Source organism: Conger conger, chromosome 8, assembly GCF_963514075.1.
Source record: "Conger conger chromosome 8, fConCon1.1, whole genome shotgun sequence".
NCBI lineage: Eukaryota > Metazoa > Chordata > Actinopteri > Anguilliformes > Congridae > Conger > Conger conger.
The window spans coordinates 2,224,422-2,239,138 of NC_083767.1; the positions used below are offsets into that span (position 1 = coordinate 2,224,422).

Here is a 14,717-nt window from a genome sequence, read left to right on the forward strand (position 1 = left end):
CGTCTGTATCTCCCGCTCCGCGTCCGTTTCCACTGCAACAGCTGCTGTGTGCGCACGTGGACAGATCCTTTCAGCGCGCTGTGTTTTCTGTCCTGTCCGGATATCAGCTGATATCGGTTTACGTTGTATTATTAAGGCAAACGGTTTTTCGAAAAAATAATCATGTTTTCACTCTTCGTTAAATAAAATCCGGATAATTTCATAGATCGAAGAAAGAATATCTCTCTGTTCAATTCTATTTCGAGTCCACTTTATTTGTCTAGCGATTTTACAGAAGACTGTCACAAAGACGCTTTACAGAATGTCAAAGGGAAAATACCATGCCAGCGCCCCAAAATAGCAAATACAGCAGGTTAAAATCGTCGAACAATTAGCCTATGAGTAACTAAAATGTTACGTTGGTAACAATTAACTGTTATTAGTCTGTTTTACTTTTTTGCACGAGCGTCCACATGACATGACACACTGAGGACATAAGTAGGCTATATGGTTGTTTTTTTAATATAGCGCATCTGAACTGAATAAAAAATCAATACATGCAATGTGGGAAATAAGTTAATTTATATGTATTAAACCACACTCTATTTTAGGTGTTCAGCAAGTAAATGTTTTATTCCTTAACCGCTGTTTGGCGTAGCTACAACCCAACTTTCAAAACCATGATCCGCCGTCTGGAGAAGACGACGACGGAGCTAGTAGACAACGCATTGCGAGTTTTAGAATTTTTGTCCATACAGAGTTGCCGTAGTTGTCTCAGTTTAATGATGGCCGCTTCCACTGCCACTACGGCTATTTCGTCCTTATGCCGAAAAGGCTGTTATTTAAGAGGATTTCAGATACCAAACGATGTATATACGAGGGTGGCATATTCCAGAAGCATGTCAATAAACAACAATACAAAAAGAGGTAGGACCTACTGCTGAATCCCTAACGTTAACCAGCTAGCTACACTAACCTAGCAGTTCACAGTTGCATGCTAGCTAGGTCGTTGTTCGTGTGTCGTGTTAACCGACTAGCTTAGCTACTGTCAGCTGTCAAATGAAGTAAAAAGCTACATAAAGTAACTTGGCTAATCGTTGATGGATGCGTCGCGTTATACTGAGTCATTCAATGTCCAAAAGCATTGCCGATAACAAACGTGTCAATTTCAGGTTTTCCCAGACGAGGTAACACGGGATCTTCCAAATCGGTACTGAGAGAGGCGAGTATCATGAGATAACTTTGCTGTCTACTCATCAGCGGCACAAACAAACCGACCGACTGGTGTAGAGGAGGCAGGCAGCCAGCTCGCTGATTGTTAGTTGACAATCTTGTCATAATTTTGACAACTTTATGGCTCTTGCAGAGTGGAGAGCCACGGGCGCTTAAGATGGCTGTAGACCAGGATTGGACCAGTGTATACCCAACCGCCGCTCCGTTCAAGTCCGGCTCGGTTCCGCTGTCTGTCCGTATGGGTTATCCGATGAAGCGAGGCGTGCCCCCGGACAGAAAGGGCAACCTGGAGCTGATAAAGGTGCGGGGGCTGTCCTTCCACACGGCGCTGTTACCGGGCGAATCCCCGCCCTTCATTTGACCCAGTAACGTTATAGCGGCGTAAAGTCGTTTTTCTGTGTGAAGATTGGCATTTACTTTTGTTCCAAAAGTTTTATACAGCTAATGTTGCGCTCATTGGTTGTCCAGTGCCTTCCTCAGAGACGGTAGTCTTAAATGATTCCTTAATGAACCCTTTTAACAGTTTTGGAGATGTGAATGTTTCAGTCATTTAGAATCTTTGTGTGTATTTCATGTCTTGTGTACATTTAACCAAAAACCCTAATCTCTTTCAGATTCCAAACTTTTTGCACTTAACGCCAGCAGCTATAAAGAAACACTGTGAAGCTTTGAAACGTAAGTTTTTGGAGATGTTTTGATTAGACTATAAGTAACATTTGCAATGATATAAAGCCAAAGCATGGACAGATGTTAATTAACCCAAGCCCCGTTCCACCAGGGTCTGTTTGTCAATCTCTCGCTCTCCCCCTTTCCCTTTCCCTTTCCCTCTCCCTCTCCCCCCTCTTCTCTCTCACACACACTGTGGCCCTGGGCCCCTGACTGACCTGCTTGCTGTTCTGTTCCCAGCTTTCTGCACAGAGTGGCCTCAGGCCCTGGACTCTGATGCCAGGTGTGAGGAGCTCTTTCCCATCCGACTGCAGACTCGAGCCTTCCTGTTCGCCGGGATGTCCCAGCGCCAGCCCCAGGCCCGAGTGGTCAGGCTCACAGTGGGTATCAGAGGGGGGGAGAGTGGTCAGGCTCACAGTGGGTATCAGAGGGGGGGAGAGTGGTCAGGCTCACTGTGGGTATCAGAGGGGGGGAGAGTGGTCAGGCTCACAGTGGGTATCAGAGGGGGGGAGAGTGGTCAGGCTCACAGTGGGTATCAGAGGGGGGGAGAGTGGTCAGGCTCACAGTGGGTATCAGAGGGGGGGAGAGTGGTCAGGCTCACAGTGGGTATCAGAGGGGGGGAGAGTGGTCAGGCTCACAGTGGGTATCAGAGGGGGGGAGAGTGGTCAGGCTCACAGTGGGTATCAGAGGGGGGGAGAGTGGTCAGGCTCACAGTGGGTATCAGAGGGGGGGGAGAGTGGTCAGGCTCACAGTGGGTATCAGAGGGGGGGAGAGTGGTCAGGCTCACAGTGGGTATCAGAGGGGGGGAGAGTGGTCAGGCTCACTGTGGGTATCAGAGGGGGGGAGAGTGGTCAGGCTCACAGTGGGTATCAGAGGGGGGGAGAGTGGTCAGGCTCACAGTGGGTATCAGAGGGGGGGAGAGTGGTCAGGCTCACAGTGGGTATCAGAGGGGGGGAGAGTGGTCAGGCTCACAGTGGGTATCAGTGGTCAGGCTCACAGTGGGTATCAGAGGGGGGGAGAGTGGTCAGGCTCACAGTGGGTATCAGAGGGGGGGAGAGTGGTCAGGCTCACAGTGGGTATCAGAGGGGGGGAGAGTGGTCAGGCTCACAGTGGGTATCAGAGGGGGGGAGAGTGGTCAGGCTCACAGTGGGTATCAGTGGTCAGGCTCACAGTGGGTATCAGAGGGGGGGAGAGTGGTCAGGCTCACAGTGGGTATCAGAGGGGGGGAGAGTGGTCAGGCTCACAGTGGGTATCAGAGGGGGGGAGAGTGGTCAGGCTCACAGTGGGTATCAGAGGGGGGGAGAGTGGTCAGGCTCACAGTGGGTATCAGAGGTCAGGCTCACAGTGGGTATCAGAGGTCAGGCTCACTGGAAGGCAGCAGGTTCAGCTCAGCCAACCACAGATGATGTGTACATACAATTATTGCCTCTCATTCACCAATTATCATATGTACACACCAACAGCAAAAGCCTGCCATGCACAGCGCCAACCAGCTTGTCTGGAGCTATTGGGGGTTAGATGCTTTTCTCAGGGACACTTCAACACACTCAGGCTCGGGGATCGAACCAGCAACCTTCTGACTGCCGGATGACCCACTCTTACCTACTGAGCTATCGATGCTAATGTGCCTCACTCAGGGGTGAAAGATCACATGGAATGTATAAAAAAGTAAACGGAAGAATGGAGTCCCTGCTGTAAATGAATGGTGTAGTGAATGCGTCAGACAGGCAGAGATTAGACTGTAGATATGTCCTGTATGCTGTGCAGTGCGGTGGGTTAATCCCGCTCCATCTGGCCTGTGACACTTAGCGCTGGGCTAGCGTCGCAGAGCGCTTATTCTACACAATCCATCCGGATTAGACCAACCGCTGGGGGGGGGGGGGTCACCTGAATACACAGAATTCTCTCTCCACATTTATGATCTCAGCTATTCTCCACATGCAAGTGAGGCTGTACAACACACACACACACACACACACACACACATATATTAAAGCATCTTAACGGCTGTTGTGCTTGTACTTCAGTCTCGGGTTCCCTGGTCACGGGTTCCCTGGTCACGGGTTCCTCAGAGCCCACAGTGATTCAAGGCATGAAGGTTTACTTCTGACTTCACTCTGTAGTCACTTCCCAGCGTCGGAAACAGCTGCTATTTTCTGGTTTTATTATTATTATTATTATTATTAATGGTATATAACGTGTTTTTTTTTGTTTGTGCAGCTGTGACCTGCCATATTTGTAGTCCTGAGGTAATAGACCTGACCTGCTATATTTGTAGTCCTGAGGTAATAGACCAGACCACAGCGGGAAAAGGGTATCTTTAACTATACCTTTAGCTGTATCTTTAACTATATATTTAGCTATATCTTTAACTATATCATTAGCTATATCTCGGTCTCAAAAACTACTCATCATAAAAATGTCAACTTAGTATGGAAATGCTCAAAAGACTTTCAGCTTGTCAGAAAAAAAAAAAAGATATATATATGTTGTTGTCAAAACATATAGCTAATTTAGGTCAAATACTATGTGTTATGCCAATGATTTTTATACCAGCCTCTGTGAAGGGGCATGGCAATGGCGGTGACACATTGCCGGTCTGGTCTATGGGTTTGGAGCCACCATATTTGTAGTCCTGAGGTAATGTGTTTGAAGCCACCATATTTGTAGTCCGTAGTTTATGAGTTAGTAAATGGGGGCCTTGTTCTTGCTGCAGGTGAAGTTGTCCAGTCTGAATCTTGATGACCACGCACGGAAGAAGCTGATTAAGCTCGTGGGTGTGCGATATGACAAGGAGACGGACACACTCACCCTCAATGCAGACAGGTACTGTGCTACTGCGCTACTGTGTTACTGTGTAAACTGTGTTACTGTGTAAACTGTGTTACTGCTACTGTGCCACTGTGCTACTGTGTAAACTGTGCTACTGTGCCACTGTGCTACTGTGTAACTGTGCTACTATGTAACTGTGGTACTGTGTAACTGTGGTACTACGCTTGGCTCACCAGTTCATCTGTAAACACTACAGGTGTCCTCTTAGGAAGCAGAACACTGACTACGCCGTGTACCTCCTCACTGTGCTGTACCACGAGTCCTGGGTGAGTCTCTGGGTCTGGGCGGGTCAGGGGTTAAGGGTTAAGGGTTAGTGGTGGTCAGTGTTTCACACTGTAATGTTTTGTTTATTGGTATTTATTATTATTGGTGTATTATATTTTGCACTTTGTATTGTGTTGTACATTATTATCTGTAGTATAGTGGTCAGGAGTCACACAGATTGCAGGTATGATTCCCATGTGTGGCACAATATCATGCCTCCGGATCCCAAATTGTTACTGAAAGCCAGCTCACAGTTCACACAAGTCAGTAAAATATTAAAACACGCTTTTCATAGGGCCGCAGTGGCGCAACAGGCTAAGACGCAGCAGACTTGCGGTTGCAGTTTGCTGCAGTTGCACACCGGGGACCGGGGTTCGATTCCCCAAGTTTGGCCGGCTCACGTGGAGCAGCATAATTGGCTCGCTGCTCCAGAGGGAGGGACTTGGCAGGGTTAGTGGATCGCCGCACAAAAAAGCACCTCGGGCGCCTCGGAATCACGGTTACCAGCATGTGGCGAGACGGCTTGAAGAAGGAGTGTCGCTCTCCTTCGGGCCGCCGAGGGACGGGGTGTGGGCGGTGTATCTAATACTAGCTATAATTGGATCAGACGGGGTCCAATTGGCTCCCAAATTGGGAGAAAAAAAAAATCCGAGGAAAATTATAAAAAAAACAAAAAAAAAAAAACACCTTTTTCATAATGTAAAACTTGTCAGTAATCTTTTGGAACTACAGAAGTGTCTGAACAGTTTGTAGGACTGATAATTAGTTGACTCAGGTGTGCGTGACAGTGGAGGTTTGACTGGCATTAGGGTGATGTTGAGAGTGTGTGTGTATAGTGTGTGAGTGTATAGTGTGTGTGTGTGTATAGTGTGTGAGTGTGTGTGTGTATAGCGTGTGTATAGTGTGTGAGTGTGTGTGTGTATAGTGTGTGTGTGTGTGTGTGTGTATAGTGTGTGAGTGTGTGTGTGTGAGTGTATAGTGTGTGTGTGTGTATAGTGTGTGAGTGTGTGAGTGTGTGTGTGTGTGTGTGTGTGTGTGTGTGTGTTGGGGCGATGTTGTTCAGGAGGGTATAGCCCTGCAGGTTTGGGTCCAGCCTGGGTCACCTGTGTTTTGTGGAGGGGAGTGGGACAGGTGTAACTGTACCCCCCGGCCCTCTGAGCGCACAATGGGGTGCTTTAGCCGTGGCTGCTGTTAGCGGGGTCCAGTGCTCTCTGGTGGTAATGCGACACTGTAAAGGAGCTCATTGTTTAATCACCCTTATCCCTGCGATGCTATCTCCGCTAGCCTGCCTCTACCCGCCAATACCGCTACCACGTGCTAACTGGGCCCACTAATACTGCTACCACACGCTAACTGGGCCAGCTAATACCACTACCACGTGCTAACTGGGCCAGCTAATACCGCTACCACGCGCTAACTGGGCCCACTAATACTGCTACCACACGCTAACTGGGCCCACTAATACTGCTACCACACGCTAACTGGGCCCACTAATACTGCTACCACGCGCTAACTGGGCCCACTAATACTGCTACCACACACTAACTGGGCCCGCTAATACTGCTACCACACACTAACTGGGCCCACTAATACTGCTACCACATACTAACTGGGCCCACTAATACTGCTACCACACACTAAATGGGCCCACTAATACTGCTACCACACACTAACTGGGCCCACTAATACTGCTACCACACACTAACTGGGCCCACTAATACTGTTACCACACGCTAACTGGGCCCACTAATACTGCTACCACACACTAACTGGGCCCACTAATACTGCTACCACACACTAACTGGGCCCACTAATACTGCTACCACGCGCTAACTGGGCCCACTAATACTGCTACCACACGCTAACTGGGCCCACTAATACTGCTACCACGCGCTAACTGGGCCTGTCTGTACCGCAACCATGTGCTAGCTGGGCCTGAGCACCTTCAGCCGGGCTGCAGCGGTTTTTTCTGGCAGCTGCAGTTCACCCTGCTCACCTGTGTGTGGCACTGTTGAGGACACCACTCACTTTTCTGATGGCTATGAGCCTGAACACTGGCTGGTGGGGGTGGTTCTCCACACTGGGAGTCTGGGAGGAGCAAGTAATCTAAGAGCTTCAGAATTTAAGTTAAAACAAACAAATCAGTAGGAGGGGCTTGGAGATGGAGGGCCGCAGGGGAATAACATAATCCTGGGCTTCAGTATCACGGCTCAGGCTTAGGCAATCTGAGAGCCAGAAAGGCCTGTGTCCATGGATACGGGGCCCCAGTGAGTCTGGCCTCTGGGGAGGGGGGGATAATCTGGTTGTGGGACCCCTCCTTTAGACTGGGGGGGGGGGGGGGGGCACTGTTATTACAGGCTGTGAAGATGTAATGAAGGTCATTAGCCCCCACCCCCACTGTGGGCGGTAACAATGACTGCGTTCCCTCGGACAATCGGCTCCTTTGTTGCCAGGACAACGTGGAGAAAAAAGCGGTGCTCTGGAGCAGCACGCACCGGAAAACCTAAACACTGTCCGACTGTAACATTCACAAATCCCACCTAAACACTGTCCGACTGTAACATTCACAAATCCCACCTAAACACTGTCCGACTGTAACATTCCCAAATCCCACCTAAACACTGTCCGACTGTAACATTCCCAAATCCCACCTAAACACTGTCCGACTGTAACATTCCCAAATCCCACCTAAACACTGTCCGACTGTAACATTCCCAAATCCCACCTAAACACTGTCCGACTGTAACATTCCCAAATACCACCTAAACACTGTCCGACTGTAACATTCACAAATCCCACCTAAACACTGTCCGACTGTAACATTCCCAAATCCCACCTAAACACTGTCCGACTGTAACATTCCCAAATCCCACCTAAACACTGTCCTACTGTAACATTCACAAATCCCACCTAAACACTGTCCAACTGTAACATTCACAAATCCCACCTAAACACTGTCCGACTGTAACATTCACAAATCCCACCTAAACACTGTCCGACTAACATTCCCAAATCCCACCTAAACACTGTCCGACTGTAACATTCCCAAATCCCACCTAAACACTGTCCGACTGTAACATTCCCAAATCCCACCGAATCACTGTCCGACTGTAACATTCCCAAATCCCACCTAAACACTGTCTGACAGTAACATTCCCAAATCCTAGCTAAATACTGTCCTACTGTAACATTCCCAAATCCCACCTAAACACTGTCCTACTGTAACATTCCCAAATCCCAGCTAAATACTGTCCTTTCACATTCCCAAATCCCAGCTAAACACTATTCTACTGTCACATTCCCAAATCCCAGCTAAGCACTGTCCTGTACCATTCCCAAATACCAGCTAAACACTGTCCTGTAACATTCCCAAATACCAGCTAAACACTGTCCTGTAACATTCCCAAATACCAGCTAAACACTGTCCTACTGTAACATTCCCAAATCCCAGCTAAACACTGTCCGACTGTAACATTCCCAAATCCTAGCTAAATACTGTCCTACTTTACATTACATTACATTATTGGCATTTGGCAGACGCTCTTATCCAGAGCGACATACAATTGATTAGACTAAGCAGGAGACAATGCTCCCCTGGAGCAATGCAGGGTTAAGGGCCTTGCTCACGGGCCCAACAGCTGTGCGGATCTTATTGTGGCTACACCGGGATTAGAACCACCGACGGTGTCCAAGTCATTTACCTTAACCACTAAACTACAGGCCGCCCTCACTAACATTCCCAAATCCCAGCTAAACACTGTCCGACTGTAACATTCCCAAATCCCAGCTAAACACTCTCCGACTGTAACATTCCCAAATCCCACCAAAACACTGTCCGACTGTAACATTCCTAAATCCCACCTAAACACTGTCCGACAGTAACATTCCCAAATCCCAGCTAAACACTGTCCCACCACCACTTTCCCAATCATGCAGATTAAGAGTTTGTGAACACTGGCACACATGGGTAATATGCATCATTGATGGATGCTTGTCTGGTTTACCCATAGTTTACCTGTGCCATACTGGTGCTGTACCTGTGTGTATTTACCTGTATGTACGTGTGTGTATTTACCTGTGCTGTACCTGTGTGTATTTACCTGTATGTACCTGTGTGTATTTGCCTGTGCTGTACCTGTGTGTATGTACCTGTATGTACCTGTGTGTATTTACCTGTATGTACCTGTGTGTATGTACCTGTATGTACCTGTGTGTATTTGCCTGTATGTACCTGTGTGTATGTACCTGTATGTACCTGTGTGTATTTGCCTGTGCTGTGCCTGTGTGTATTTACCTGTATGTACCTGTGTGTATGTACCTGTATGTACCTGTGTGTATTTGCCTGTGCTGTGCCTGTGTGTATTTACCTGTATGTACCTGTGTGTATTTGCCTGTGCTGTACCTGTATTTACCTGTATGTACCTGTGTGTATGTACCTGTATGTACCTGTGTGTATTTGCCTGTATGTACCTGTGTGTATTTACCTGTATGTACCTGTGTGTATTTACCTGTATGTACCTGTGTGTATTTGCCTGTATGTACCTGTGTGTATTTACCTGTATGTACCTGTGTATTTACCTGTATGTACCTGTGTGTATTTACCTGTATGTACCTGTGTGTATTTGCCTGTATGTACCTGTGTGTATTTACCTGTATGTACCTGTGTATTTACCTGTATGTACCTGTGTATTTACCTGTATGTACCTGTGTATTTACCTGTATGTACCTGTGTGTATTTGCCTGTGCTGACCCTGTGTCTTCGGCTCTGCAGAAGGTGGAGGTGTGGGAGCAGGAGAAGACCCGGGCGGACATGGAGGAGTACAGCTGGGAGGACAGCCTGTCACAGCGGAACCTTCTGGACAGTCTGCGGCGCATGCAGTGGGCGGGGCCGGGTGAGGGCGGGGCCGGGGGCGGGGCCGGGGACCGGGCGGAGCTGCTGGCCTCCCCTGAGGTCCAGGCGTATGGAGAGTCCATCAGCAGGATAAAGAACAAGGGAGAGAGCGAGGGCACAGTGCTGCAGTACAGAGAGGCTGTGAAGAGACTGCTCAACCTGTGAGAACACACACACACACACACACACACACACACTCTCTCTCTCACACACACACACACTCTCTCACACACACACACACACTCTCTCACACACACACACACACTCTCTCACACACACACACACTCTCTCACACTCTCACACTCTCTCACACACACACACACACACACACTCTCTCTCTCTCTCTCACACACACACACACACACTCTCTCACACACACACACACTCTCACACACACACACACACACGCTCACTCACTCACTCACTCACTCACTCACTCACTCACTCACTCACTCACTCACTCACTCACTCACTCACACGCACTCGCACAGAAACACACATACACACAGAAACACACACACACTCTGTATCAAAGGTAAATGCCATTGAGTCTTTCGCATCATCTGTATTTGTAAAATAAATAAAATGTTGAAAATGCTTCACTTCATGCATGTTGCTGTTTTGGTTTTTATTCTGTTTCTGATTGACTGCTTTTTCATTTTTAAAACCAAAGAATGTTATGATTCATATCTAGCTATGTTCTGTCATGTTAGACAAAAATCCACATTGTTCCAGATCCCTGCGCCTGACTGGGACAGCCAGAGCCCTGCCCCCCACCTAAACCACACCCCCAGGCAGCAGGGTCTGGGACGTCCCATGAAAGGGCACATTGAGCCTCAGCCTGGGGGGGTTGTGCTGGGCCGGGGGGGTAACCGGAGCTCTGGAAGAATATTCCGGACCAGACCCCGCTGAAGGAGCGGCACACTTAACGCTGCGCTGCTCTCAGAACAAACCCCGGCCTGTCTACCGGACCCAGCGCCCTTAAAACCGCCCAACCTCGCCAAAGCACAGAGCCAGGCCCCGCTCCCCTCCCCGCCCGGCCCGTTTGGACTCCCAGCGCTCCGGCTGTCCTGCCTCAACATCTCCAGACCTTTTCAGGTTTTCAGTTCGTTGGACACAAATACAGGGATGTATTGTGAATACTAATCCCGACGCATAAGCAGACGTTTCCTGATGGTAAGCCAGTTTTCAGCACGACTCCCCAGTGCTTCAGAATACTACTCATTACTTCATAACTTCCATCAGTGCAGACTGTCTGTGAAGAGCAGGGATCATGAGAATCATTAGTTTCAGCATCTATGCCCTTTTCTGTGTCCCTTTGCCAAATCACTGTAATGTCATGTAATTTTAGCTCACTGACTACCTAAAAAATCTGCATGGTTTCCAACACCAGCACAGCATGTGCACAGCATCTGGACACCACAGCATGAGAAAAGTGGACATTGTTCATCTCAAAGCTGCTTGATTTAATCCTTGGAAAAACTTTAAAAGCTTCACCATCATACCCAGCACTTCCCAGTATTACAAATTGCAATAAGTAGGATTCAAAACATAATTCATATTTTTGCTGATGCAGACATGGCTGGCATACACCCGTGCCTTCTAAAGAGCAGTCCTGTGAAACTATGTGACCTGCTCATCAAAATTAAAACGTATTTTGAGTTTTAGAAACCACTTCAAAGAAGAGAATGTAAGCTTTCTAACAATACCACAGTTATCACTCTACTCAAAGAAGTTGTGATTTTGAGTGCCATGTTTTTGTGAAAACCGACTGAAGTTTCATTGCGAGAGTTATGTGAAGCTGGGAGACTACCGACACCGGGCTAACGAAACTCTGGGGCTAACGAAACTCTGGGGCTAAAACTTGTCATCTTATGTATAAACCCTTTAAAACTATATTTCTACTCTGAACATTTATTCCTGACTACAAATACATTAGCATGTTAGCATGTAGCCACAAACAGCTGATGAACAGTGACCATGTTTCTCCAGTGTTACTTCCACTTTGACATCTTGCGTTTAAAAGCTTAAAAGATTATGAAAGCCAAGATATTGCTCTAGAGAATGAAGATGAAAGCCTAAAACAGCCCAAAATGATTATCGATTTATGAAACTCATTGTGACTGATTGTGATAGAATGGGTCGCATATTATCTCTAGCAGCAGTGCACCATCTCACCAAAGACAACACTAAAATTAAACTGAATTCAGCAAAAAAGAAAATGACACTGAAAAAACACTGAAATTACAAGGACACTTTCATTTTGCAGTTATTCTCTGTACAGATCTAGAGCAGAGACATTAGAGACTTGCATTAACTGGTTTTCAAAGAAACTGATCTAAATCAATCATTTTGACAGTTTCTTTAAACTACAAACTGCAATATAGTCTAACAGTAGTGATATCAAATATTGTGCAGTTGCGATATCAAAGGCTATCAAATGGGGCAGCCTGTAGCCTAGTGGCTAAGGTGCACGACAGGGACCGAGAAGGTTGCTTTGGATAAACGTGTCAGCTAAAAAAACTAATTATAAATATTTTCATGCCAAAATATCTCCAAGTCTATCAATAGAAAGAAAACAATAGAAAGTTTTCACTACATTTTCAAATTGATGCATCAATATTAAATTTTCACATGCAAGGATTGGACATAGAATTCCAGCAGCAAATCCTGAAAGTTTTCCAGTGTATCCCCCAGAATCCCGTCGGAATAACAACACAGCGCCTCAGGTGCTGCGATGGAGTCTGTTTTTCACTGAAAGTATCCACTGATTCGAATGTTCAGTAAATGAGAATTAAAACAAGTGAACATGCAACAGGACTCAAATTCAGGGGAACTTCCCCATCTGACCCAAAATCTTCTCCCAATCATCCGTAAAACATCCTCCCCCTTTTCACAAACTGCCGTAACTGCCACTGCACTCACCCCTCCCCCTTTCCACTGCACCCCCCCCGAGCGGAGGACTGTGCTGGAGGTCAGAGGCGGGTGATTGGCTCACAGGGTCTCCCTGCTGGAGGTCAGAGGCGGGTGATTGGCTCACAGGGTCTCCCTGACGATGACGTACTTGACGAGGCGCATGGAGCCCCTGTGGCGTCCGCGCCTCCTGCAGCGGAGCCCGAGGGCGGTGAGCGCAGTGCAGCAGCAGGCCAGCAGGGCGGCGACACACCCCAGCACCGGCCCCAGCAGAGCCGCAGCCAGCTGCCACACGGGCCTGAGGGCGTGGCCCGGGCCCGGCTCCTCCCCCGGCCCCGCCCCCTCCCCCGGCCCCACCCGCTCCCCCTCCCCCGGCCCCCCCTCAGCCACGCTCAGGTTGCGGCTGGCGTAGCCCTGGGTGTCGTTGGGGTTGGACTTCCCGCCATCCAGGTTGGCGGGAATGGTGTCTGGAGGGAGCCACAGGGAGGGGGACGGCTGGCCGGGGGCAGCAGGGCTGGGGGTATGAGGGCTGGGGGCAGCAGGGCTGGGGGTATGAAGGCTGGGGGTATGAGGGCCGGGGGCAGCAGGGCTGGGGGTATGAGGGCCGGGGGCAGCAGGGCTGGGGGTATGAGGGCTGGGGGCAGCAGGGCTGGGGGTATGAGGGCTGGGGGCAGCAGGGCTGGGGGTATGAGGGCTGGGGGCAGCAGGGCTGGGGGTATGAGGGCTGGGGGCAGCAGGGCTGGGGGTATGAGGGCCGGGGGCAGCAGGGCTGGGGGTATGAGGGCCGGGGGCAGCAGGGCTGGGGGTATGAGGGGAGGACGTGGGGGTGGGTGTGCCTGGGACAGGGTGTGATTGAGCAGATGCCCCAGGAGTTAGTGAGGCAGTGGTAGCTGCCCCTGTGGTATATACCCCAATGGTACTTATCCCTGGTGTAGACGCCCCAGGAGTAGTTTCCCCAGGGGTAATTGTTTCCGGGGAATTTGCCCCAGGAGTAACTTCTTCAGGAGTATTTGCCCCAGGGGTAATTGTTTCAGGAGTATTTTCCCCAGTGGTCATTGTTTCAGGACCATTTGCCCCAGTGGTAATTATTTCAATGGTATTTGCCCCAGGGGTAAATGTTTCAATGGCATTTGTCCCAGGGGTAATTGTTGCAATGGTATTTGCCCCAGGGGTAATAATTTCAGGAGTATTTGCACCAGGGGTAATTGTTTGAGGAGTATTTGCCCCAAGGGTAACTACATCAGGAGTATTTGCCCCAGTAGTAATTACTTCAGGAGTATTTTCCCCAGTGGTAATTGTTTCAGAACCATTTGCCCCAGTGGTAATTATTTCAATGGTATTTGCCCCAGGGGTAAATGTTTCAATGGCATTTGTCCCAGGGGTAATTGTTGCAATGGTATTTGCCCCATGGGTAATAATTTCAGGAGTATTTGCACCAGGGGAAACTGTTTCAGGAGTATTTGCCCCAGTAGTTTTTGGGGTAGTTATCCCTTTGGTTAGCAGTGCTGTGGCAATTACCTCTGTGGTATGTTGTTCTGTCATTGTTGCCCCAGGGGTATTCATCCCAATAACCAGTGGTGCTGGGGTACTTTCCACTGTAGTAGTTGCCCCTGTGGTAGTTGCCCTTGTGGTTAGTGCTGCAGTTTTATTTGCCTCTGTGGTCTGTGGTGCTGGGGTCGTTTTCCATGTGCCAGTTGTCCCAGGGGCAGTTATCCCTATGGCCAGTGGTTCTGGGGTAGTTGTCAGAGTAATTGCACCTTTGGTAGCCAACTCCGGCATAGGTTCCCCTATAGTAGTTGTGCCAGTGATTGATTTTCCTGTGGTTAGTGGCGCTGTGGTTGTTTCCCCTGTGGGGGTGGGTGGCTGGAGGGTGGTTGTGGTCGAGTGTGTAGTTGTAGGCGAGGGGGTAGTTTTCACGGGGGGGGTAGTTGTCGGGGGG

General features: G+C 48.8%; 1 protein-coding gene across 1 annotated transcript; it reads left to right on the top strand.

Moving 5' to 3' along the window:
• The first annotated feature begins 722 nt into the window (after positions 1-722).
• On the top strand, positions 723-10,472 carry mrps35 (mitochondrial ribosomal protein S35). Its single transcript, XM_061253088.1, has 8 exons — positions 723-906; positions 1,152-1,201; positions 1,346-1,513; positions 1,827-1,887; positions 2,119-2,258; positions 4,595-4,704; positions 4,907-4,976; positions 9,746-10,472. The coding sequence occupies exons 1-8, from the start codon at positions 762-764 to the stop codon at positions 10,028-10,030; spliced, it is 1,029 nt and encodes a 342-aa protein (XP_061109072.1). The 5' UTR covers positions 723-761; the 3' UTR covers positions 10,031-10,472.
• Positions 10,473-14,717: the final 4,245 nt, after the last annotated feature.